Source organism: Rhineura floridana, chromosome 6 (genome assembly GCF_030035675.1).
Source record: "Rhineura floridana isolate rRhiFlo1 chromosome 6, rRhiFlo1.hap2, whole genome shotgun sequence".
Classification (NCBI taxonomy): domain Eukaryota; kingdom Metazoa; phylum Chordata; class Lepidosauria; order Squamata; family Rhineuridae; genus Rhineura; species Rhineura floridana.
The window spans coordinates 147,559,722-147,587,333 of record NC_084485.1 but is presented as its reverse complement, the minus strand read 5'-3'; the positions used below and the strand labels follow the sequence as shown (position 1 = coordinate 147,587,333).

At 44.0% G+C, this 27,612-nt stretch overlaps 1 protein-coding gene across 7 annotated transcripts in view; it reads left to right on the top strand.

Annotated features, from left to right (window-relative positions):
* HMCN1 (hemicentin 1) overlaps positions 1-27,612 on the top strand; it is a 393,372-nt gene that overhangs the window by 274,474 nt on the left and 91,286 nt on the right. For all 7 annotated transcript variants that reach the window (XM_061634028.1, XM_061634030.1, XM_061634029.1 and 4 more), the window contains 9 exons: positions 2,760-2,919; positions 4,653-4,777; positions 8,917-9,100; positions 11,889-11,986; positions 13,262-13,537; positions 15,517-15,713; positions 16,344-16,425; positions 17,661-17,797; positions 22,307-22,448. In XM_061634028.1, the coding sequence (XP_061490012.1) occupies positions 2,760-2,919; positions 4,653-4,777; positions 8,917-9,100; positions 11,889-11,986; positions 13,262-13,537; positions 15,517-15,713; positions 16,344-16,425; positions 17,661-17,797; positions 22,307-22,448 (1,401 nt within the window). The remainder of the gene's footprint in view (positions 1-2,759; positions 2,920-4,652; positions 4,778-8,916; positions 9,101-11,888; positions 11,987-13,261; positions 13,538-15,516; positions 15,714-16,343; positions 16,426-17,660; positions 17,798-22,306; positions 22,449-27,612) is intronic.

Here is a 27,612-nt window from a genome sequence, read left to right as displayed (position 1 = left end):
TTATTTTCAAGTGTAGACTCCAGAGCACTTAACAGAAAGAACCTCAATGTAAAAGCTGTAGGCATGATCCATCCTAGCAGGGGCACACTGAGGATGACAGCCCTGTGTGGACCTCCCTATCTTCATCCAACCCTCACTCTTCCCTGTGTTCTCAAAGCCTGGACTTGAGTAGCTTAAGCCTTCTCCAGGCATTCTTTTTCTGATTTAAGTAAACACACAAAGGGGGGAGGGCAGCAGGGATGATCACTCTGGCTTCACACCCGCACGCACACACTATCACTCTCCATGAGTTGAAGACTGATCTCCTGAAGTTGGAAGCCTCCTATGCTTATGGAGGCACTGTGCACATTTTAGAACCTGGAAATTCCAAAGCCTATGTGCAGCTTCCACGAGTAGAGGGCGCCCCATACTTCACAAGCACGCTGTCCACAAGGTGGAGGGTGACGGAGACAGGGTCAGAGCTAGCATGTTTTGTCTCCACTCCCTGTCCCCCCACACCTTTGTGTTTTTCCTTCAGAAGGACTGAAGATGGTTTTGCACCCAGGTAAGAGTGAGGGATGGATATAGAAGAACTCAGGAGCCTCCCACTCCCAGTAATGGCCCAAGTGTTGCTATGAGCTTTAACGTCACTCTTTTCCCAGATAATGACACAACAGAGTTCTGCTGAATCTCTCCATATGTGGGTGCTGCAGCACCTGCACTAATACGAATCATGTCCAATGTTTTCATGTTAGAAGTCTGTTTATGAAGTGTTCCTTTTAACGTCTTCAAAACAATAACAGACAAAAATAGGAAAGAGAGTTCAACCTTGCCCCAAAATGCAATTTAACAATGTATGAGTAGACTTTATGCTCTTGCGTTGTCTCAAAAAGGTTTGAATTGCAGAGATGGAAAGGCCTCTCCAGCTCCTGCAGACTGATTGAGTTGGAGGCCATTAGAGAATAATAGTGAACCATAGAAGAAAATACGGTTTTGCCCAGTGATGTTACCTGATCCCATAAACCAGTGATGAAATCTCAGGCTGGATTTCTTACCTCACTGATCAATAAATGCAGCAGCATTAAGGAAGTTGACAGGCAAACAATCTTTTGGTCAATATAATCTTTTGGTCAAGAAAAAGATATTTTCGTTACTTACTAAATCTCAGTGGGAAGTTGGGGTTTAAACAGCAAAGCGTTCTGAAAGATCTGTGAATCTATCAATTTCAGTTCTCTTGGTTTCTAATTTTTCCAGTCTTAAATTCAGTTCCCCACATTAGTTTGGTGTTTGTTTTTTTAAAAAGTCCCTACGAAACTTCATCAGTATTTTACAATGTTTTACCGATGAAGACCACACACCACTTAACTGGTCAGAGGAAAGATCCACTAACAGCATCTTAATCTCTGGATTAAGCGTAACTTTATTGGCCCTCATCCAGTCCATTATCACAACCAAGCACTTGATTCAACATCTCCACTGCCTCACCTGCAGAAGATGAAAAGGAGAAGTAGCTGTGTGTCATCAGCACACTGATGACAACACATTCCAAAACTCTGTGTGACCCCACTCAGCAGTTTCATGTAGATGTTAAATGACATGGGGGACAGAACTGAACCTGCAGGACCCCATATTAGAGAACCCAGGAGCCAAGCAGTGCTCCCCAGGAACCAGCTTCTGGAGCCGGCAATGCGGTGCCCCCAGTGCTCAACTCAGACAGTTGCCCCAGAAGGATACCATGGTAGATGGTATTGAAAAGTGGCCAAGAGATCAGGGAGGATCAACAGAATCATACACACCCTGTCTCTCTCCTATCATACAAGGCGACCTGTATTTAACTTATTTAGCTTTATATTCATATCTCATTTTTCTTCCATGATGAAACTTAAGAGTGTACAGGCTTACCCCGCTTTAACGTTCACAGTGGGACTGGAGAGTGTACTTTAAGTGAAAATCTACTTTAAGTGAAGCAATTGTCTTCACTTGTACTGCACGCAATCACCACTAGATGGCAGCGGCGTCATGCTAATATAATGTACGTTATTGCAAAGCGCGCGAACGTTAAGCGGGGTATGAGGACGTATGGAGCATGTACGTTATAGCGAGGCGACGTTAAGCGGGGCAACGTTAAGCGGGGTATGCCTGTATACAAGACTGTTTCCAGGCAGTCTTCCATCTGGATACGGATCAGACTTGGACCTGCTTAGCTTCATCAAGGCTGTTGTATCATGCCCCTTCAGATCACAGAAGTATATTCTTACGGTGAAACCAGATGCTACACTAGAAGCGCAGCAGCAGGTACTGCTGCAAAAATGGTCTAGTTCCTTCTTTCCCTCTATATAGTATCTAGCACAGTTTAGCTCTGTCCTGACATTTCACATTCCTCCCCTCTAGAAGCAGCCAGTAATATGAAGCATGGGTTGGAAAAAACAGAATGTGATGATGGTAAAGGCTTTGATAAGTTCTACTAGACATTAGTGTTTGTACAAACATTGGCAGACTTCTCGGGTGGCAGACGTGTGTTTAATACAGGAGTAGCTAACATTGTTGCCTTCCAGGTGTTGTTGGACTACAACTCTCACCATCCCATGCTGTCCATGCTGGCTGGGTGAAAGTTGGACATCTGGAGGGCACCACACAGGCTACCCTTCATATAGTACCTTGCCACCATTGGAATCTCTTAAACTCTCTGGAATTGTTTCTGAATCACCTAGTTGTCAGTGAAGACAGTGCCTGACCTATGTAGAGGTATTTGCTAATGCACTTTTTTTCCCCTCCCAAAGTTCCTCCAGATATTGCTGGATCTGAAATGCCAAGTGAAGTCAGTGTAATTCTTGGGGAAAACACCCAGCTTCTCTGCAAGGCCCATGGAATTCCCACACCGGTAATTCAGTGGCTGAAAGATGGAAAACCAATCAGTGGTGATGAATCTCAGCGGATAAGGTGAAGTGTTGAATTCTATCATTCTGAAGCAAACCAGAGTCCAAGCATGAATTAAAACCGAAAAGGGGGAGAGAGATGAGGAAATACAAAAGAAATATGGGGGAAAGCCAGGACAGGGAGAAGATCTTGTGAAAATGGTAAGAAATCCCATTCAGAATTCTTTACAGAGTTTTATGAAAGCTTGATCTATGCTGGCCATAGCCTTTTTTTTGCATCTGAAGCAAAACAGAAAACAAGAACACCCTCGGGTCCAAGGGTGTCAAGAATGTTCTCAGTCCCCTCTTATGTTAGAGAGGTTCTTGATCTCTCTTCATGGTAAAGTCTGCCTCCCTTGGCTGGACCCCAGCTTAGCCAATTTTGTCATATTGTTTATGTGTGTTGACCAAATCCATTCAGACTTAGCATATACTTAACCAACTATGTGAAGATTTCTCAGAGGTGTGGTCCAGCACGAAGATCTTTGACTGTAGAAGACAAAGGCAGTGGCCTTGGGCATTGCCCGTTTGGTGCCACGAACTTATGCTTATAAGTAGTTTTTTCAGGGTGGCCACTATGAAGCAAGACAGTTGCTGTTGTGTGCTCATTAAAATGCATGAAAGAACTCCATCACCAGACGGGTGGCTATATCACTCTCTCTGGAGAAGGATCTGGAGAAGAGTCTTCTCTGTAACAGTGCCCCAGTGGCAGAACTTTCTACTCTTGGGGATATGGATGGTATTAACAATGATGGGGCTCTACTGTGTGATAAAAACATACTGTTTTCTCTAGCATTTGGTGACTAGGTTATGTTTAGATTGATTTCAGATTTGAGTCTGTTTTGTGATATTTTGTGGTGTTATTGATGAAGTTTTTAATTATTGTTCTGAATTGTTTTTATGATATTGTATTGTTCTTGCTGTGAAAGCCACTTTGAGGTCACCTGGTGATGAAAAGCGGCATACAAATATATCAAATAAATAATAAATTTCCTCCGCTCCCAGCAAGCATCCAGTGCATAACTCAGTTTGTATTTCATACCACTGGAAAGCTTAAAAAGCACCTTGAGGTCTGGCTTACCGAATTTCGCATTGATCACCTCACTGAATGTCCACAAAATCACAGATGGTCATCTGTGATGACCCTACCTACCTAATCCGTCCCTTTCTAGTCATCTTTATTCAGAAATAACACCCATCTGTTTTGGTGAGATTTTCTTCTATTAACTATGATTAAAATTTGCAGTATTAAAAATTAAAATACGTATAGAAATAATATTGTTTGGATCAGCTTCTGATAGAAAGGGTGTATCTCTGATGCAGTTTTTTGCTGTTCACTTCAGCTGTTCTAACATCAAACACATGTAATGAATTGAGCATTAAATGAGGTGTGTAGAGTAATATTAAGACACTGAAGTGTGAACTTGGAAGTTCTCCAGTCCAACTCTTGCTTCTGCTATAAACCCATTATGTAGTCTTTGACAAACCACTCAGTCTTCACCCCTCCTCCCCAATCTATGACATAATGCTAATGATTCAGCATTACATTGCAGCGGTGATATAAGAATTCTAAGATAATGATTAGTATGTGAGGAATTTTGAACATTTTATAGTGCTGTACAATCACTAGGCACAGTTACAATGTGTAACAATCCCCACAGTGTAAGGTCTATATTCAAGCATATTTGTTTTGGTATTAAGGTTAATCCTTGAGGACATACTTCTAAATATTCAGTTTTCTGTGACTCCTTTTTCTAGCCTGGCTCAAGATGGCAGCTTGCTCAACATTGTTGGAGCCCTCACAAGTGATGTAGGGAAGTACACTTGTGTTGCTAGCAATGCTGCGGGGGAAGAAGACCGAATTTTTAATGTGAATGTATATGGTAAGTGGTGGTGTTTTTGTTTTAACATGATAAAGTCAGAGGCACCTCACTTGTAACACATTTTCTACAATGTGAAGGAAGTAGATTTTATATGGACATAATTGTTGCTTATAATATATAACTGTTGTTAACTCGGTAGGTGTAGAGAATTAATCATTTTGTGAAGTGTGGATGGCTAATGTAAGGACCTTTGTGACTCAGAAGAGGCCATTGAGAATTTCATGTAGCTCATAAGTGCTTAATAAGATACTATAGACCCTGTTTGTTTCTAAGCCTTATGATTGGAAAATATACATTTAAAAGTGTGGGGACAGCAATTCAGTACGTAATCAGAATTAACAGAAGCAAAAACAAATTCAACTTTTTTTAAAAAAATGCTATAATTTCTATTTTGAAAGCTCAGTCACATTTTTGAGATGCTATTTATAGAATGAACAAGAAATACCAGAAGTAAAAATACTGTAGAAATAAATGTGTCCTATCTGAGAACTGTTGTTGGCATTTCGGTCTAGTTCTGGGTGCTGAAGTTCAAGAAGAATATCAAAAAAACTGGAATGTTTCCAGGGGACAGTGACAAAGACCAAGAAAGGCCTGAGTCCTGTGAGGAAAGGTTGACGGAGCTGGGTATGTTTAGCCAGGACAAGAGATGATTAAAGAGGGGCTGTGCTAGCCATTTTCACATAGAGCTGTGACATAGGTGATGGACCAAACTTGTTTTCTGTTGCTCCTGAGGGTAGAATCCAAACCAGTGGGTTCAAATTAGAAAAAAAAACAAGATTTAGACTGAACACCAGTACACACCTTCCCAATGATGCAATATGCTTGATGATGAACTCCCATTCATCGTTTTTTTTGAGCAAATGGCTACTTGTCATAGATGCTGAAGGAGTGGATTTCTTCCACTGGTGGGGATTAAATTGGATGACCTTTGGATATCTCTTCTATGATTCTGTTAATTCCCATGCAACCCAAATGTGCAAATTAGCTTAGCTAGGGCTGAGCTAAGTATGTATCAGTTTTAGTTTTCCATAATAAATGTTTTCCCTTTGGAAAAACTAGGCAGATTGTGAAAATGTGCTAGTTGATGCTCTGCAGACTTGGTTTAAGGAACTGTCCTGTCCTGAAGCAAGCCCCAAGAAGATGAGCCCAGGGAAACAGCTATGCAATCTAGTGAGCCCTAAAGAGTCTGGAGGGTTTTGTTTGTTTTTTGTATGTCCTATTGCCTGGAAATTGAATGGACACTTGAAAATTACTGAAGGTTTTCAATCTTTCAGAGATATGGGTATACTGAACTCATCAATATATACACTTTTTGCAACAATGATAGGACAGTTGTAGTTTGGCCGTAATTTACGCCTTCCAATTTATGACATATTTTCCAACTTATATTTTCCAGTTTGGCCCTTGACAGTTTTAATGGTTGCTGACTACCACTGCAGAATATTACAGAAAGTTTAAGTGACTGATGCTTTTCTGGGCCAGACTTTTCAAAAAAGAGCAATCTTTTTGCTGTTTCCTGAAATGTCATTAATATTAATTTAATAGTATCTGTAGGTAAGGCTGAACTGAATGTTCGCCAGCAAACATTTTTGACACAAAAAAGAGGCTTTCTGAGAGTGGAGTCAGATAAGTTTTCTAGAAGACTCCTAAAGCTTATCTTTTCTGGACCAGTTCACTGTTGTTCTCGGCTTCAAAAATACTGCTTGTTTTTCTTCCTAGTAGCACTAACACAGCCAAGTATGTGATGACTGAGGGCAAATGAAGCTATTTCAGAGAAAGGGTAGAACTTCCTGCATTGTTGAAATGTTCACTGGAGAGCATTTGGTGCAGTTGCCAAAGCAATCTACTTTGGCTTCTGGTGGCCCTACCAAAAATGTTTTCAAGTTATAAGAAATAATTGTAGGGTATTAAGCATTTTGTATATTATATCTCACTTTGGATCATATATGTAACATAGAGATATACCTATTTGTATTTAATGCTATGCTTAATCACATATGGTGAATAACTCTTTACTGTTACTTTGTTTACTGTTATTCTGTTACTCTTTCAACTGTGAATCTTTACTGCCAATTTTATGTTGGAACCTGGCTAATCCTGGACCACTGTCTGGAGAGCAGAGTAGTCCCTGAGATCCTTCTTCTCCTTACCCCTCTTCCTCCCAGCCTCACTTTCCCCTCTCCTTGCACCTTAGGGCTGTGCAAAGAATGGACATTTTAAGTGTCAGCTTACAGGGATGTCTGAGAAGTGTGTGAATGGTGACTTCCAAAATAGCAGAACTCAGTGGGACAGTGTTGCACCATATAATTGCAGTTGACATATGTTCAGCCACAATAGTGGTCATTTGTGCCTCCTTTGATAAATGAAGCAAGAGCTGCTTTCTGGCCACTGGCACAATTTTGAAACAGATGTATAAAGAAATTCAGCAGGTCTTGCAGCTATCTGGCAAAGGGAATAACATCCTCAAGGAGGATGCTGATTGCAGCATTTGGATATTATTTAGTTTGGAACACTGTGGAGAATGTTTCCTTGGATTGGAAAAGTGGTATTACTGCCATCTTGGGGTTCAGCATAAGGCCAGCTACTTCATCAGGAATAATTTCAGTCATCCACTATTTAACATATGACCTTGGCCGGTAACTTCATTCATTTTCTGAGGCCTTGCAGTAGCCCCCCCCCCAGTCATCAGAAGGACAGAGGAAAGACCCAAGACAGGGCTATTTTCACATTTAGCACCTAAGCTCTATATTAGCTTCTGAAAGAGATGCACCTGGCTCTAGGGCATGGTTCAGTGGCAGAGCAATTGCTTTGCATGCGAAAGGCCCCAGATTCAATCCTCAGCATTGCTACATAGAGAGAAACCCTGGAGAGCCACTGCCAATCAGTGTTGATCAGGTGGAGCTCAATGGACCAGTGGTCTTAATCAGTATAAGCTGGCTTCCTATGTTCCTACGCTTTGAGTTGAACAGCAAAGACAGTTTTATTCCAGTGAGATTTTTGCAGAGTACTATCTTCAAGCTGTTTTTTATGTTGCTCCTACCGCTCAATTTTTTATTTAAGTCCTTTTCTAGATTGTTCTGCAGATATACCGATATTTCTCTGTATTGCAGGAGTGGGGACCCTCCAGCCTCTGGGCCAATCATAGCATCTCGAGGTTCCAATTTGCCCCCCCCAAGCCCATTTCCCTCAAACCACGCAAACCCCCGGCTGATGGGTGGGAGGACAAGTTTTAATCCTGCAGTGGCTGTTCCAAGCAGGGAACAAGATTGTGCAGCCAAGGCAGCAGGATTTAATCCTCGCTCACCAGTTTACTGGAGATTAAAGCCCCAAAGCACCTTTCCCAAGTCTCCCCCTTTCCTCATTAGCTTCCTGACATTGGAGGCAAAAGGGGAGGGGGAAAGACATGGCAAATACTTGGTGAGTCTCCTCCCCTCTTCCTTCAAGTTCCTGATGTTGGGAACTTAAAGTGGGAAGGGGGGGAAGTCTTGCAAAGGCACTTCTTTCCCTTTGGGCAACAAGGGAAGGTAGAGAAAGAAGCCAAGAGGGTTCCCAAGTGCTTGCTGATGCTGTCCAGTGCCCCCCAAAAGCCAGCTTTTTTTGCATATCTTTTTTTCTGGGGCTTCCCACAGCAGCAGCAAGTGCTGTCTTCCTTCTTTTCCTTCTGGCAGTGGTGATGGCAAGGGGACACAGGAGAGAAAGAAGCTTTCTCTCTCTCCTTCATTCTCCCAACCACCATCACTGCTGGTGGTGGTGATGGAAGATAGAGTAGAAAGCCAGAGGGATCCTCGAGCACTTGCTGCTGCTGTGCAAAGGGTCAGAAAGAAGAGCTTTCTCACACAGCAGCGGTGGGCATTTGGGAACCCTGCACGGGAGTTTGATAGGCACCTGTAAATCATATGATGTCATAATGATATCACCTGATTGACAGGGGGATAGCTTTGCTCACCTCTCAAATTAGCTCGCAAGGCTGATTCTGATAAGGATCTGGCCTGTGGAGCCAATAAGGTTCCCCACCCCTGCTGTATTGCTTTATTTTGAGTATAGAATTTGTTAGAATGTTTGTTAGAAAGGCTGAGTATAAATGTTGAAAATCAATAAGCAGCTTTTTTTTTTTTGCCCCATTTGATTACAAAATTCAGTTCCACCAACTATAGCCAACAATAAAGATGAACCTGAGGCTCTGACAGTCCTATTGGACACTTCAATAAATATTGAATGCCAAGCCGTGGGCACTCCACCACCACAGATAAATTGGTTGAAGAATGGGCTCCCTCTCTCTATCTCCTCACACATCAGGTTGCTTTCGGCTGGACAGATTCTCAGGTAAGATGTCAGTGGTTTAGGTTGTAGTCAGTTTCACTCCACTGCGGCAGAAAGTTCTCCCCCTTTGATGTAAGAAGATCCCAAGAGGCAGGAGTTGTTTGTCTAAGGTGGGTGGGGTCACACCACTGGGTACTGACATTAATTCTCAACACTGATATCACATGCACAGGCATTTTGCAGTCTCTTTGGAGATCATTCACCATACTTTCCTTCCATTTAAACTCGTAGTTCTCCTGTCTCTTACAAAGGGAATGAATGTCATTTTGTCTTTATTTGGGTATCATCTGCCTCCAGCTGGCTCTCCTTATCTTTTTAGTTTGCATAATCACTGGCACATACTAAATGAGCAATTAGAAGGTAGTTGAAAGTTGAATCAATAAAAAAATTATTTGTTGCACTTGCATCCTGCACTCCCTTCATGATTCCCTCCCAGGCAATCTTCCATCCAGATACTGGCCAATGGCAGACCCACTTATTTCAGGGTGGAATTTAACTGCAGTTCTGCTTCCTGGAAATTCCCAGGACGGGTACAAGGGCTGGATATAGTGCTTAACTGGCTCTCAAGTAAGTTTAGTCAAAGCTATCCATTTTTTCTCCAGACCCCATTATACAGCCACAAGAGTGGCTGTATACTGTAGCCAGCATGGATTTTTCACATTCCACAATGTTAAATTGAAAATACCCCCATGCCATTCTGATCCTTCCCATAAGCTCATTTCAAAACAAAACTTTACAAAACTTATAGTCCTGAACTCAGAAACGCTTGCTTAACAACCCTCTAAAATTCAATGGTGATACACAAAACGGTCAGAGAGAATAGAGAGTTCAAAGTGTAAAAAGAGAGAGAAAAAACCCAGAGTCCTTTTGGACTTTTTTCTGCCAGAGTTCTCATAATTGTTGAAATTCATTAAAAATCAGCCATGTTCACAGAGTACCTGTAATCCTATTACTGACTTTGCCCCATACTCTGACCCTTCATCTTCTGCAGGTTAAAAGTTAAAAACATGCCTGGCTGATTTTTAATTAATTTAAGAAATTTTGCATTGAACTGAATAATAGTGTCGGGCATGCTCAGTAAGAACCAACTGTCAGTGTTCTAAAAGCCAGACTCCCAGCTGCTGGGCTTGGCTAATCAGGGGGCCACACCCACACCAGACTTTGATTTCACTTGAGACAGTCATGGCTTCCCCAAAGAATCCTGGGAAGTGTAGTTTGTGAATGGTGCTGAGAGGAGACTCCTATTCCACTGACAGAGCTCCAGTGGCCAGACTGGTTTAACAGTCAGCCACTCTGACTGAAGATCTGTGAGGGGAACAGGGCGTCTCCTAGCAACTCTCAGCACCCTTCACTAATTACACTTCCCACGATTCTTTGAGAGAAGCCATGACCGTCTAAAGTGAACTAAAGGTCTGGTGTGGATGTGGCCAGGGACAGCTTTGGTTTAAATTTGGGTGGGAGGCTACATGTGCCTGCTGTAGAATAAAAAGATGTGGGAAACACTGAAAAGCAATTATACTGTTCAAAATGTCTTCCTTTTGGAAAGGAAAGTGGCTTCCCCTCTGCCCAGTGCCTACCCACCCAATCTCCTCCACTCCCCCTCCTCCTCCCCTCCCCCAGGTCCCCCCATGCTCAGAGGGACATGTTACCAAATTCTTCCAAGCTACACAGGAAGTGGATTGGACTGTGAAAGACCAACCCAAATTGTGTTTGCATTTTGACAAATTTGTAGGGCAGTACAATATCTCAGAGAGGAGGTCAGGTCTCCCGCTCCCCTGCTGCATTCACTATAGCTGCCCAATTTCCCTTCTTTTTAAAGTTTGATAGAAATATCTGTGGGCTATAGGTTCATTCTTAAACCGTTTTTTGTCTATTAGTGAATAATACCTTGCTTTATAATATAGGTTGGATTCTTCGTAATAACAAAGAGCCTGCAGGAGGTCCATCACAATCACCATCCTGGTCATGACAGGTCTTACATTATTTGTAGAAGGCCTACCAGTAGTGGTTGGTGGGGCAAGGTGCGCTGCTTATCTGGGTTCCCAATACCAGGGTTGCTGTCAGTTACTAAGATGAGGATCGGGGAGGTAGGTGTGATGTAGGCACAGTGGTGGAACCAGTCCAGCATTTCCACCGCCATACCCACACTGCTGTTTCTGCTGCTTTGCCCCCTCCATAACCAGCAGCAACCCTGGTGCTGGGAATAGGTCCCATGCTGCCCTGCCAACTATTCTGAGACATACTTTGGTAAACCTCTAAAGTGCCCTAATAAGGAGGGCTGTGGAGCAACTACTGAGAATTTCTATGTCCCCTTATAATTCAAAGAGGGTGCTGAATGCTGCCCTTTGATACAGATCTTTCTAGAACGGCTTAGAAAATAGAAAGAAAAATAAAATAAAACAGCTATAAAAGAGTGAAGCAACAGAATAAAATGAATCATTAAAAATAATCTCAACCATTTTAAAAGGCCTGGGGAAATGAAGAGGTCTTTACCTGGCACCAGAACAACATGGATGTAGATGGTAGGAGAGCATTCCATTAGTATTCCATTCAGTAAATGTGCCCTGGAACTCATTGCTCATGAAACGTTGTTTGAAGTCTACAACAGGCCCCGATGAGAGATTCTCACACAACAGGCATATCACATGTTCATATGGTTCTTGCAATCCACTGGTACTAAAGAAAAGTGTTATTAGACTCTCTGAACTGGAATATGCTCTGAGCATCAGACAGAATAATGTGTCCTATGTTGTGATGTTTTGAAAAATTACTTTGGTTGTGTCTCTTCCAGAATTGTAAGAGCACAGATGGCTGATGTTGGCATGTACACATGTGTAGCCTCCAACAGAGCTGGTGTGGACAACAAGCATCATAGCCTTCAGGTTTATGGTAAGCCTCTTTCTGTATTGTAAAGTGAAACTGTAACATTCACATGAGCTTATTTCCTATGTACATATGTATTTATTGCATTTCTATCCCAATGCTGAGCAAAATACATCTCCCCAAGTGCCTCACATTTATATTATATTCTTTCTCAAAACCTCTTGTTTTCTTTAAACATTTGAAGTTATTGAGGTTTTGGCCCTTCTGAACAATTCATTGTATACTTTAGAGCTGAGATAGGACAATGTACTCTGTTTTGTGTTTGTTTTCATGTTGAAAGGCACCTCCAAGCATCTGACAATTTTGGCATATGCTATGATTGGGGTGCAACTCAGATTGCACCGAAGGCTGATGTGTCTGCATGGGGAAAAGTGGACAGAGAGAGGAACCTCCATGCTTCCTAGACTGTCGTTTCCCTTGCAACCTGTACTGAGTTTCTTTCTAGACTTCTAGATTGAAACACTTAGGGTATCCAGGGTAAAGTATGCTCTTCCAACAGGGATTCTGTTACAGTTCAGCTTCTGCCAGCTTTCTGCTCCAATGCTAATAATGAGCACATTTCTTTAGTTTCAAAGCTGTTCTTCTGGCATTATTATTTTCTTGTGTTCCTCATGATACTCAGCTCAATGTCCACATTGCTGCTGTGGCGACTCACATGATTTTTACTATGATGCATTGCCACTCCAGATTTTTGGGGGCCCTTGGGCAAGACATCGTCCATGGGCCCCCTCCCTCAGTGAGTCTGCCCCTCATTGCCATTGTTGTCCTGATGTCAGCCCTGCTATGATGTCCTGGCACTGGGTCTGTTAAAATGACGACATGGACCCCTCATAACATTGCATGGGCAGTGTAGGCATATACAGGTATGAGAACTGTGAGGAAAATGAAAGGGAAACGGTGCTAAGAAGTAATAAGTGGCATAACTTGGGTGTTGGCTGTGTTTGTGGACAAATGCTGCACATGGACTTTAAATGTCACATTTAAGCACTCTTATGGGGCCTTCATCTGGGGCCTGTTAACAGTTTGTATAACAATGAATGTTGAAATGTGATTGACATTTCATGTCCCTGAGAGAAGGTGTTACCCTTGAGAGAGGCTGGGGAGGGACCTGCTGCCGGAGGAGGGGCAGGAAAGTCATCTTCCTCCCAGCTCTTCCATTGGCAGTTCTTAGGATGCAAGCCAAAAATATACCGTAGTTGTTTAGTTAACAAAGGTTTTGTGTTAAAAATATCTTTATTCATTGAATGCCATACTTATCACCATGGTGTTGTTTCTCGGCAGTATCGCCAAGCATAGACAATGATGGAGGAACAGAAGTAGCTGTTGTAAAAGGGAATCCAGTCTCTTTGATGTGTTTGGCTGATGGAACACCAACACCTAGTATGTCATGGCTTAAAGATGGCCGACCTTTAGACCTTGGCCTCCATGTGTCCTTGGAAAACCAAGAAATGGGTCTTCACATTGCAAAGTCAGAGGCGGATGACACAGGCCGATACACCTGTATAGCATCTAATGAAGCTGGGGAAGTCAACAAGCACTTTACTCTTAAAGTGCTAGGTAAGGATTCTTAATTTTTTTTGTAATTCAGTAAGCCCATAACATTGTCCACTCAACTCAGGAGTGGTAGTGCACCTGCTCCTCAAAAAACAAAAAACAAAAAACAAAAAAAACAGATTGGACCTGGAAGATTATGACAACTATTACCCAGTCACTAATATCCCTTTCCTTGGGAAGCTGCTTGGGAGGGTGGTAGCTGTCCAGGTTTAGGCATTATTGGAACAAACTGATTATCTGGACCCATTCCAATATGGGTTCAAGCCTGGTTTAGGGGAACAAGTCAGCCTTAGTTGCCCTGACAGATGGGGTTTATCAGGAGAGGGACATGGAGAATGCCACCCTATTAATTCTTTTTGATCTCTCAGTGGCTTGTGTTACCATTGACCATAGTATCTTGCTGTGTCATCTCTGTGGGCTGGGAGTTAGGGGCACAGATATACTGTGGTTCCACTCCTACCTATAGTGCTATTTCCAGAGAATAGCGCTGGGAAACTGTTGTTTGGCCCCACAGCAGCTATGCTGTAGGATTCTGCAGTATTCAATCTTGTCTTTGAAGTTATTCAGCATCTATATTAGAGTGCTCTTGCACTCAGATCCTGCTTGAGGGGTTCCCATATGCATCTGGTTGGCTGCTATGAGAACAGGATGCTGAACTAGATGGGCTAGGAACATTGGCCTGATCCAGTAGGCTCTTCTTACATTCTTATGTATATGAAGCTGTTGGGAATGGTCATTAGGATATTTAGATTTAAGTGTCACTAGTATGCTGATGGCACCTGACTCTGTTTCTCTGTAACATCTGAGTTAGGAGAGGCTGTGAATGTCTTGGAATAGTGCCTGGATGCAGTGGTGGGCTTGATGAGGGTCAATAAGCTGAAGCTAAACCCTGACTGTGAGTAGGCATTTCCCAGGTCTGGGAATTAGGCAAGTTCCCTGTTCTGGATAGGTTGCACTCCTTCTGATTGAACAGGAAGATGGTTTGGAGGTGCTCCTAGATCCAGGATTATCATTGGAGGCACAAGTGGCCTCTGCAGCAAGGAACATCTTTTACCAGCTTCAGCTAGTGTGCCAAATGCAGCTGTTCCTGGACAGGGATAGCTTGGGCAGTCAGAGGCTATAATGACGTTGGCCAATAAACTCAGGTGGTGGTAGTGCACCTGTTCCTCAACAAAGAACAGATTGGACCCAGAAGATTATGATAACTATCACATAGTCACTCATATTGTCTTTGTTGGTAATCTTGAGGCTGTATTACTGCAATGCACTCTGTGTGGGGCTGCTTTTGAAATTGCCCCAGAAGCTGTAGCTGGTGCAAAATGCTGCAGCTAGGCTGTTACAAGGGATAGCTCACTGAGAATACATTACGCCAGTTTTGAAAGAACTGCATTGGCTGCCTATATACTGCCAAGCCAAGTTCAAGGTACTTTGATGGAGAACCGTCTCTCATATAGATCTACCTACATGCTAAGATCTGGGCGGAGATTCTCCTAAGAGTGCCACACTTACCTGGTATTTGGTATGTGCCAATACTGGAAAGGGCATTCTTGATACAAACACCCTGATTGTGGGACTTCCTCAGTCTTCAGGTATGGCTGGAACAGACTCTGAATGAGTTTTCCATGCCAGCTGAAGATCTGCTTGCCCAGGCCTTTGTGTGAACCTGTTGACTTGTTTAGGTTTGTTGATTCTGAAGATTTTATTGTGTTGCAGCATTATTTATTATTATTATTATTATTATTATTATTATTATTATTATTATTATTATTATTATTATTATTATTATTATTATTATTAGTCAGTCTTGTTTTTGTTCATTGTTTTACTTTTGATTTTATATTTTCTGCTGTAACCTGCTCTGGTATTACTTCTGTGATGAAGAGTGGATAAGAAATGTATTATTACATTTCTACCCTACACCCCTCTATTAACATTTGGAGTCATTCTTTTTGGGTAATATGCAATTTTGTCTTTTTCTGCAGAACCCCCTCGAATTAATGGATCAGATCATCCTGAAGAAATTTCCATAGTGGTTAACAACCCACTGGAGCTCTTCTGTATTTCTGATGGCATTCCAATCCCTCAAATCACATGGATGAAGGATGGGCGCCCAGTACCCCAAACCGATGATATTCGTATCCTAAGAGGAGGAGAGGTCCTTTGGATATCCAATGCTCAGGTGACTGAAAAACAATAATTAAATTAATGACCAGTCTATTTTTTCTTGCTTTTTTCTTGTTTAATATGAATAAAGCCCCATGTTGCACTTTACTTTTAAACGAGTATCATATCATTTTAAACAGTCATGGCTTCCCCCAAAGAATCCTGGGAACTATAGCTTGTTAAGGGTGCTGACAGCTGTCAGGAGATCACTATAGTTCCCAGGATTCTTTGGGGAAGCCATAACTGTTTAAAGTGGTATCACACTTGTTTGAACATGAGACTTAGGTTTCAAAATAACCCAAAAGGAATTCAATCAAATGTTTAAAACCTCATCCAAATTAAGTAAGGGTGACCAGAATCCTTTTAAACCTCTAGTTTATCTTTCCTTTTGCATCCTGCATTTCATTTTTCATCAGTTCTGCAAGTCCACTCCCTCTCTACTTCCTTTTCTCTCTCCCTCCCCCAATACACACCCAGCCACAGATGTACACTCTTTCTTCTTCCATTCAGGCAGAGGTGATTGTATTGGCACAGCAGTGATTATTGGCCAATCTGGGCAAACGGTTTTCCAACAACTACTAAATTTGTCTATAATTGAATTTGTTTGAATTTTATTTCTAACTGAGGCTGTTCGGGCGTCCTGCAGGTGGAAGACACAGGGAGATACACATGTTTGGCTTCTAGCCCTGCAGGAGATGCTGACAAAGAATTTCTAGTAAGAGTACATGGTAAGGTTAATTTAGAAGATTTAATCTTGCTGTGTAATTGTGTTTGAAATTTGAGACTGGATATTGTTGAACATAACAGATAGAAGAATCCTGGAAAAGAATATGAGGTAGAAGAGTAGTGAATACCATTTTCAACTGGGATTTCTTGCTTTATACCGTGCCTCTTTTCTGTCTCTTCAGAACAAAGTTTATAACAATATAAATATATTAATTATAACAATATAAATATAAATAATATAAATCTAAAAGATTGGTCCCTCTTTTTACAAATTGTGACAAAGGTCACAAATATTAAACCAACAGAATTACCATCCTGTAACAGCACAGCTTGTGGGCATTAGGAGTATTTCATCGTGCACAAATATCAAATGCACATCAGTTTGACCTATAATCTGTACTCGAGAACTCTGCATGTATGACAGTCATGCATATGTCCAGAGTGAGCTTTTTCTCTCCCTTCTCTTTAACCCATCTGAAGCACCCCTGATTTCTTTTTTTTAAAAAAAGATTGGTTATGAGTTCAAATGGATTATGCCTTATGTAGATGTGTTAGGGGCATTGATGCACATGCGTTACATGGTTTGCTGATTCATGGTCACTTTAGAGCCACCACCTTCAAGCTGGGGCCCTCCAGATGTTATTGAACTTCAAAACTCATTGCCCCCAACCAACATGGCTAAATTGTAAGGGATGGGAGATGTCACCCAAAACACCCAGAGAGCACAATGTTAGGGAAAATTGCTTTAGTAAATAACTACAGAGGAAACATTCATACGGATCAAATTATCTTGATCTGTTAAAGGTTAGGAAAATACTGGAGTGATAATCAGCATGTGGAAATGGGAAATCCATCAGGAGGAGGTTTGCCAGTCGATTAAGTCTGTTCTACGCGGCCAGTTCAGCATGTGGCAGTAGTACGGGCAGCCTAGTACTATACGTGGATTAGCAATGGTGTGCCAAAAGCCAGATCCAGGCTGAATTCCATTTGGGTCAATGTGTGCCATGTGTGCACACTGCTTGGTGAAGCTGAAGTGGCTGGAAACTGCTGAAATGCTTATGCAAATTGATTCTCAGATAAGCAACAGTGCATACCTCTTGTACAAAGCATGAGCTTCACTTTTAGTATTGCCTGTAATAAAAGTAATTTACCTTGAGGGTTGCAAAATTTCATAGTGGCCCTCTAAGCAAATTAAATTTTCATTTACCATTTTTTTGTTGTGACTTTTCTCTGACAGTTCCCCCTAATATTGCTGGCACAAGCAGTCCTCAAAATCTCAGTGTGCTGCAGAATAGGCAGATTATTCTGGAGTGCAAATCAGATGCAGTGCCTCCTCCTATAATCACATGGCTCAAAAATGGAGAAATTGTGCAGGTATGTTTTTGTGTCTTTCCCTTAAGATCTGTAATTTTAAATCTGTCTTGAGCTTTTGAAGATGCTCAAACTGTATGCAGAGTGGTGGATGAGCTTTGCACCAGCCAGATGTATTCCTTCCTACTAGTTGCACATTTAAGGCATGTAGGCTTGAACCACTTAATTTTTACAATTACATTTTATGATGTGCAGATTACATGAACAGTGTGTATGCACATTTGGCTCTACACGTGGAGGCCGCTATGCAGAAATCAAGGTGAAGGTCAGAGGTGCCATGGGGGAGGGGTGCTGTCTGAATCTCCCTGGTCTGAAACCAGGGCATGGTCTGGGGGAATATGATAAAGCAGATAAAGAGTGGTGAGCATCCAATTCGATATGTAGAAAAAGGGGGTCAAAGACCAGAATGCTGAAGTATTTTATAGAAAACTGGTTTTATTGCGAGATTTTTTTCAAAAAAGCCCAAACTGGTTTTATTGCAGAATATTTTTCAAAGAAGCCCAACGCGTTTCAGCCTGTAATTACAGGCCTTCATCAGGGGCTATAATATATTAAAACAGTGGGGACAAATGTCATTTATTATTTATTTAATTAATTTAATTTATATACCGCCCTAAGCCCAAAGGCTCTCTGGGCAGTGTACAAAAAGATAAAAAACAAGCAATATATAAATACAATAAATCAAGAAAACAAAACAAACAAACAATAAAAGAACCAAACAACATCCAAAAATACAAATAATGATGAAAATGCCATTAAAACACACTTTAAAATGCCTGGGAGTAGAAAAAGGTTTTCACCTGGTGCCGAAAAGATAGTAGCGTTGGCGCCAGGTGCACCTCATCAGGGAGGCTGTTCCACAGTTCGGGGGCCACCACAGAAAAGGCCCTGGTTCTAGTCACCACCCTCCGAGCTTCTCGATGGGATGGCACTCGGAGGAGGGCCATAGATGTTGAGCGCAGTGTCCGGGTAGGTTCATATTGGGACAGGCGCTCCACCAGGTATTGCGGTCCCATGCCATGTAGGGCTTTATAGGTCAAAACCAGCACTTTGAATCTAGCCCGGAAACAAACAGGAAGCCAGTGCAGACGGGCCAGAACAGGTGTTATATGAGCGGACCTTCTGGTCCGCGTCAGCAATCTGGCCGCTGCATTCTGGACTAGTTGTAGTTTCCGAACAGTCTTCAAGGGCAGCCCAACGTAGAGCGCATTGCAGTAGTCCAGTCTAGAAGTTACCAGAGCATGAACAACTGAGGCGAGGTCGTCACTGTCCAGATAGGGACGTAGCTGGGCTACCAGGCGAAGATGGTAGAAAGCATTCCGTGCCACCGAGGCCACCTGGGCCTCAAGTGACAAGGAAGGATCAAAAAGAACCCCCAAGCTACGCACCTGTTCCTTCAAGGGGAGTGTAACCCCATCAAGAACAGGATGAACATCATCTGGGCAGAGAAGGCACTCACCAACAGCGTCTCGGTCTTGTCTGGATTGAGCTTCAGTCTGTTACCTCCCATCCAGTCCATTATTGCGGCCAGGCAGCGGTTTAGCACGTTAACAGCCTCACCTGAAGAGGATGAAAAGGAGAAATAGAGCTGCGTGTCATCAGCGTACTGATGGCAACGCACCCCAAAACTCCTGATGACCGCACCCAGCGGCTTCATGTAGATGTTGAAAAGCATGGGGGACAGTACCGATCCCTGCGGGACTCCACAATGGAGAGTCCAGGGCATCGAGCAATGTTCCCCAAGCACTACCTTCTGGTGGCGACCCACCAAGTAGGAGCGGAGCCACTGCCAAGCAGTACTCCCAACTCCGTGAGTCTTCCCAGAAGGATACCATGGTCGATGGTATCAAAAGCAGCTGAGAGATCAAGGAGAATCAACAGAGTCACACTCCCCCTGTCCCTCTCCCGACAAAGGTCATCATACAGGGCGACCAAGGCTGTTTCAGTGCCAAAACCGGGCCTGAAACCGGATTGAAATGGATCAAGATAATCAGTGTCATCCAAGAGCCCCTGGAGCTGGCCGGCAACCACCCGTTCTAGCACCTTGCCCAGGAACGGAACATTCGCCACAGGTCTATAGTTGTTCAGGTTATCTGGGTCCAAAGAGGGTTTCTTCAGGAGCGGTCTCACAACCGCCTCTTTTAGGCAGTCAGGGACCACTCCCTCTCTCAGAGAGGCGTTTATTATCTCCTTGGCCCAGCCAGCGGTTCCGGTCCTGCCAGCTTTCACCAGCCAAGAGGGGCAAGGGTCCAGCACAGATGTGGTCGCCCGCACCAGTCCAAGGATCTTGTCAACATCCTCAAGCTGTATAGACTGAAACTCATCCAATAAACAAGGACAAGACCGTGTTCTGGATGCTTCATTAGATCCCACTGCCATAATATTGGAGTCTAAGTCCCGGCGAATGCATGCGATCTTATCCTGGAAGTGCCTCGCGAACTCATCACATCGGGCTACAGATGAATCTATGATGTCCCGAGGGCCAGAATGTAAAAGCCCTCGTACGATTTTAAAGAGCTCCGCCGGGCGGGAGAGAGATGCCTTAATTGTGGCAGCAAAATATCTCTTTTTTGCTGCCCTCACCGCTACTATATACCGCTTAGAAGAGGCACTCACCAAGGCATAATTGCATTCGTCAGGAGTCCGCCTCCATCTGCACTCAAGCCTCCTCCTCTCTTGCTTCATCACTCTCAGCTCCACGGTATACCATGGAGCTGTATGAGCTCTACATAGGAGGGGGCGCATGGGAGCGATCGTGTCAACCGCCCGGGTCATCTCCGTATTCCACAATCCGACCAGGGCTTCGACAGGAGTGCCAGTCTTCTCAGTCGGGAAATCCCCCAGAGCCCTTTGGAAACCCTCAGGATCCATTAGTCTCCGGGGGCGGACCAATTTAATAGGTCCCCCACCCTTGCAGAGGGAAAGGGTCGCTGTGAGCCTAAACTTCAGCAAGCGGTGATCTGTCCATGACAATGGGGTAGATGAAAAAACCCCAACCACCAGATCACCATCTCCATGTCCAGTGGCGAAGAGTATGTCCCGACACATGCGTTGGGCCAGTAACAACCTGAGACAGCCCCATGGTTGTCATGGAGGCCATGAAGTCCTGAGCCGCCCCAGATAGAGCAGTCTCGGCATGGATGTTGAAGTCCCCCAGTACCAATAGTCTAGGGGACCGCAGCAATACCTCCGAGACTACCTCTGTCAGCTCAGTTAGGGAATTTGTTGGGCAGCAGGGTGGGCGGTACACCAACAAAATTCCCAGTCTGTCTCTCTGGCCCAGCACAAGGTGGAGACACTCCAAACCAGTCGACACCTGGACAGGGTGCTTGGTGAGTGAGAAAGAACTTCTATAGACCACAGCAACCCCACCTCCCCGTCCTTCGGTTCTACCATGATGCTGAACCGTATACCCAGGTGGGCAGAGCTGGGAAAGAGCAACTCCTCCCTGATCGCCCACCCAGGTTTCAGTTATGCACGCCAGGTCGGCCGCCTCCTCCACAATTAAATCATGAACAAGGGAGATCTTATGGTGAACCGACCTGGCGTTTAACAACAGCACATGGAGATCCGAAGGCTGACTGATAGGACAACCAGCAGTCCTGAGGATGTGAGGAGAACCGGAACAAGTCACAGACACTACTATACATTGTATAGACATGTATTTACATGTTTTTTTAAAAAAATTAAACACAATTTTCTTAAAAAGTTTGTTTGAAACAATTTTTCTTAAAACAACAACCAAAACCCATACTTACATAATAAACTTTTTCAATGGTTAACCGAACAATTTTGGTCCTGTATTGCACTAATAACAATCCTCTTATACAATGCTAAGAGGGATTGCCTGCACATATATATCTACATGCATGAAAAAATACCACCTATCCCATGTTTAGGAGAAGATAAATTATTTGACCTTTTCTTAATGGAAATACTAGCCCTGACCCCTCGTTAAGGAGGGGATAAATTATTTGACCTTTTTCTTGACGGAAACATTAGCACCTGGATAGAAGTATCTTCTTAAAGGGGCCGATGTAAATTCTGAAAATTTTATATTAAATTTTATATTATATTAAGGGAAGAAGTTCAAAATCTTCATTTAAGCCACTAGGTGTCATCGTTTTTAATTCCAGTATCCAGAATAGTTCCCTTCTCAATAAAAGCTCTTATCTTTCTCCATATACTTTTTCTAAGATCCAAAATTTCAAATCCGTTATGGAATGTGAGCATTGGTTAAAATGTCCAACTAGATAAAGCCACCTTGTTGAAGCTCAACAAATCTTGGTCTGGTCAGTGCCTGGATGAGAAACCATCTGGGAATCTTGTGTGAGTCCCCTTGAATTCTATGATGGAAGAAAGAGGGGGTACAAATGTACTAAATAAATAAACAGAAGTATATTTGTGCACTTTGCCTCACCGTTACCACCAGATTCTCACTGTACTGCTTCTTGTCCTGTGAACAGGTATATTGTGGAAAATAATTTCAGCTTGTGAAAACTCTCTTCTCAGGCAACTCCACGACTTCGCATCTTATCCAGTGGGAGATACCTGCAAATCAATAATGCTGACCTGAGTGATGCAGCAAGTTACACCTGTGTTGCAAGCAATATTGCAGGCCAAACTACAAGAGAATTTGTATTAGCTGTAAATGGTAAGAAAAGGGATGAATTCTTATAGAAGTTTTGCATGGTGATAAGATGGGAGAATGTCAAAGATATTAGACTCCTCAAGGAAACAATGCATCAGGACAGTAACCTTTTTATCTCATGGTGGAAATACATTCTCATAGGAGGTTATCCCCCAGCCATTTTGGCCACAAATGCCTGTGGGAACAGGTATATACCTAAAGTGGCTTTGTGACTCCAAAGTTGTTCATATACCCCTTGAATAAAAGCTGCATAGCCGATAGAACCATGTGGGGGAGTTTTTGCTGGACTCCCATCACTTCAGACAACACTGAAGAACTGCATGTCTGAACTTATTTATTGCATTTATGTACCACTTTCTGCCAAGGCCCCCAAGGCAGTTTACAATTTAAAAATTTAGAATAGACAAAGGCTACAAAATATTTTCAGGCTAACTTCAGGAGCTGTTGAACTTTGTACATTGTTTTGAAATTGTGTCTTATTGTACTTGATTTTTTTTTTACATTGCCTTGAGATTGTTTTGAATATAAAGTGATGAAGAAATTTTCTGAATAAATAACACAAGCTCTCTGGCCTGGGTCTCCTCACTTCTGCCTTCTCTCTGGGCAGACGAGTCTTAAGTATTCCCAGGGAAGATGGGGAGGGGCTGCCTCAAATGTTCCTCCATATAAAATAACTTCTTGCACATAAGAAATTAGCATGAGTTCCTTCTCTATGATGTGCTGCTACTCTGTATGTGAGGAATATTTCATACAAAGAAGCTTTGAAATGTGCAATCCCCTACCTCAGTAGTGGATAGTGAGATGGGGCAGCAGTGCTTACCTGACCTCCTGGCAGTACTGAGAGGGAGAGTGGACAGGGCAAGGTGGTGGGGATGGCAGTGCTATGCAAATACACCAGGAGGAGCACCCTATTGGCTCTGCCGATGTGTTTGCACGGCACCAACCTCCTTGTTGTCTTGCTCCTCCCATTCTCCCTTTCAATAAGCAGCAGTGACTCTGCTGCTGGGAGGTCAGGAAACCACAGCTGCCCTACCCTGCTGTCATCTGCTGCCCTACCTACCTGAAGCCAGAAGTGTGCTACTCCAACAAGAACTGCACCATATATTTCTGTTGATCATGTGGCCTACCATGAAACCATAATTGTTTTAAACCATGATAACAGGCTTAAGTTTAGTTTGCTCAGGAGTCACATGAGATAGAAGACAAAGCTAAATTAACCATGCATCTACTGTATAATGTATGTTATACAGCTTATTGATTATGCTATAGAACAACTATTTTCTTAAGTATTAGGTTAACATCTATTTCAGGACATTCAGGTTGGAAAGGCATAGATACATATTAGAGATGCAGACCCAGGTGCTAATTAAATCTTTTCTAATACACCATTTTCCATAGGAGGAATGCCATCATGCTGGATTATAGCTCGTCCTATCGTCCAAAGGCAAGAATGTTTCTGAAGTCAAGACTAGGGCGTCAGGCCCCTCCCACTCTCCAGTTCATTCTTGCCTTTCGTCCCTGCAAGATCTTTAGCTAGTGACTAGATAAGTTTTTTGTCTTTGTGTGATAGAGGGTGGAGTTTTGTGTACGTTGTTTCGTCTCGTTCCTTCCCTTTGTCTCATCCCTTACCACGGTTTGTGTGTTGTGTGTCAATTTCCTTGTCAATTTCTCGTTTTCCCGGGGGTGTGTTTTTACTCCCAAACTACAGAGACCGCGGCTGCGGTCTCTTTCCTCAGCGGGGCCAGGAGCTGCGGCGGCAGCCTCCGCCCCCCCCTTTTTTTGTTCTACCGATCCTCCTTTTGTGCCCTGACAATTAGGAGCCCGCGGCTGCGGCTTCTTTCGTACTTTATTTTCTCCGGTCCTTTTGCCATTTCCCCTTGTGCCTTGACGATCGGGAGCCTGCGGCTGCGGCTCCCTTCGTCGTTCATTTTTACGGGCGGCGCTTCATTCGCCCGTCAGGAGCCGATGTCTGCGGCTCTTTGCCTTCCCCTTTTTTAGCGACTTCTCTTGTTTGGGCTGCCTTGTCTCTCTCGATCATCTGCGGCGCTTGGTTCCTCGCGGAGTCAGTCCCTTCAGCCCGCGGCTGCGGCTTGCCTGTTGGCCGATTCTCTTCGGCTTCGGGAAGTCCGCTAGCTGTCCTGCCTCCTTCACGAAGTCTTTTTCCAGGCTAATTTTTTCAGCCGCGATTACCTTCTTAGTCCTGCGGCTGTATTTCTACCGTGGGCGGTTCCATTTTTACAGTTAAAATTTTTTCCCACCTTGCTCATTTCTTCATACAACGGTTGTTGCTGGGCAAAGTATCCGTCATTTTTGTTCGAATTTTCCCGCTCTTTTTACGGGCGCCATTTTAGTGGCCGTTTTTTCCCGTCCCTTTTGAGAACCCACTAGTATTCCTTCACGGGTTGGGGTTTGCAGAGCCCAGGTTCTTGTCAGCTCCCTCTGTGTGATCTGCTCCCTGTTTATGTGCTGCAGATAGGATTTTTACCTCTACATAAGTTCCTTTACCAACCCCATCTCTGAGGCTGACCCTGGCAACCACTGGGTTACTGTGGCTTTCTACAATCACTGCAACTACTGTGCACATGTGACTTTTCATCAAATTTACTAATACTGCCATAACAGTGCACCAGGCCACCTGTTAGTGCGCAAGACTATTGAAAATATACAAAGCTATTTGGACTATACTGTGCAAGTTGTGCAATATCACCTTTCCTCCAAGTGTACATTCTGCCCCATCGTGACAGTGTACCTACCATCAGCCAGTGCATTCTGCCCCAGTCGTGTGCCGTGTACTGTGCATGTTCTAAGACTGTTCATAGCGTACATTCTGCCCCATCGTGGCAGTGTACTTTGCCATCTGCCAATGCATTCTGCCCCAGTCGTGTGCCGTGTACTGTGCCTGCCCGGGTCTGTGTACAGCTACCCTTATTATCTATATGATGGCAGAACAGCCAGAGACAACCCAGGCAACCAAGCCGATACAACAGCCTGTGACAAACCAGATGACCAAGCCTAAACCTCCTAAGGCGGTCAAACATAAGCACTCTAAAGCGGTTGCCAAAACCAAACATCTTAGCCACAGCACAATCAAGCGGCCCCGCTATGTCTCTGTTCCAGTGCCAGAGGACTCAAATCATGCACAGTTAACTACTCTCTTTCATTCTCCTGCGGCTTCCTCTGATGAGGAGGACTTTCCTGGATTTCCTGTACAGCCAATGTCCAGCCAACCCAGAGCTTGCTCTTCTTCACTACCTGTGGGGCCGTCTACAGTTCCGCCTATCCAAGAGCAACCATCTACATCTCCGGGGCTACAGCTTTCCCACGAGTTCATTACACAACTTCAGGGCATGCTGTCCTTTTTTACTCAGAGTCAATCATCTTCACAACCTCCCGCTATCCCTCAACACAGCGGGGTTCAAAGTGTACACAGTGAGACAAACCCATCAGGTTCTCCAGACCCATTTGACGTTACCAGGGGCAGGTTCGTTGATGACGCCTCTTTTGATGCAGAGTCCGCATTCGCGCTGCAAGACCAAGCGGACGAGTGGAGTGACCATTCGGAACCAGAGCCAGAAACCTCCTATCGCCTCTTTGACTCTTCAGATTACCAGCCCCTGGCACGCAGAATCTTGAACGCCCTTGGTCTTCAATCCACTCCAACTGCAGCTTCCACTCCCGCTTTAAAAGGGGCCAGGGTCTTGAAATCCCCTACGCCAGCTGAAAACTTCCTCCCTGTCCCAGACCCCATCGCTAAACTGGCCAAGGACGAATGGTCCCACCCCTTACAGGCACGCCGATTTAATAACATTGCGGACAGACTTTATCCTTTGGCCCCGGACTTTTCTACCAGACTGGCTGTCCCTAACATCGACGAGCCTATTTCCAGTTTAGTTTCCAGGTCTCTTTTGCCGAGGGAAGGGGACTCTCATCTAAAGGATGCCACTGAACGGAGACTGGACTTTGCTTTACGCAAGACCCATGAGGCCATCGCCTTTTCCATGCGTGCATCCACATCTGCCTCTATTTTCACCAGGGCAGCGATGATGTGGTTAGACGACCTCATCGAGGACCACAATCCAGATCCTGCCTCCCTGCGCAGATCGCTACTAAAACTGCGTAAAACAGCTGCTTTCGTGGCCGACGCCACCTTGGACGCGAATCAACTAGCAGCACGCGCCCTGGCAGCTCAGATCGTTGCCAGACGGACCCTCTGGCTTCGTCACTGGCAGGCTGACTCTACTGCCAGAGTTAATCTTTCACGAGCACCTTATGCAGGCTCATTACTTTTCGGGGAAGAGGCATTAAGGGCAGTGCTTATCAACCCTAAGGACACTCGAAAGCCTATCTTGGCCACCGTCAAAAACGTTGAGCGCAGACCCTTTAGGCGTTTCACTTCATATCGCATGTCTCAGCCCTTTCGGGGAACCCGGCCCGGGGGACAAGGCCTTGACTTCCCAGCATTTGACTTCCGCTCCACCAGAGGAGGCTGGAATAGACGTTTCCCCAGTAGAGGTCAGTACCAGGGCCGCAGAGGCTAGTCAACATCCTCATACAGGGTCTCGCCAACGCAGACAATACTAAGGCAATACCAGTTGGGGGCAGATTGATTCTATTTGCCGAACTTTGGCTACCTCTGACTCAGGTCCCATGGATCAGAGACCTCTTTTGTTATGGATATGCAATTGAGTTTTGGGCAATACCTCCAAACAATTTTCATCCTTCCCCTTGTCCCAGGGCACTAGACAGGCGCTGCATCATGCAGACTGCGATACAGCACCTTTTGGACATAGAGGCGATAGAGCCAGTCACCAATGCAGAGAGGTCGGAAGGGGTGTACTCCCTCCTATTTGCTGTGTCCAAACGCGATCTCTCATGGAGGGCGGTTTTGAACCTCAAGTTCATTAACCGTTTCATAAAGTATCGCAGGTTCAAAATGGAATCCCTCCACTCCATTACAGACAGCCTGCAAGAAGGTGACTTCCTTGTCTCTATCGACCTAAAGGAAGCGTATCTCCATGTCCCTATTTGCACAGCCCACAGGAAATTCCTTCGTTTTGCCTTTGGCTCCCAGCACTTCCAATATCGAGCAATGCCGTTCGGACTCTCGTCTGCCCCGAAAGTATTTACCAAGGTGCTACTTACCCTAGTGGCTTACCTCAGGCTTCAA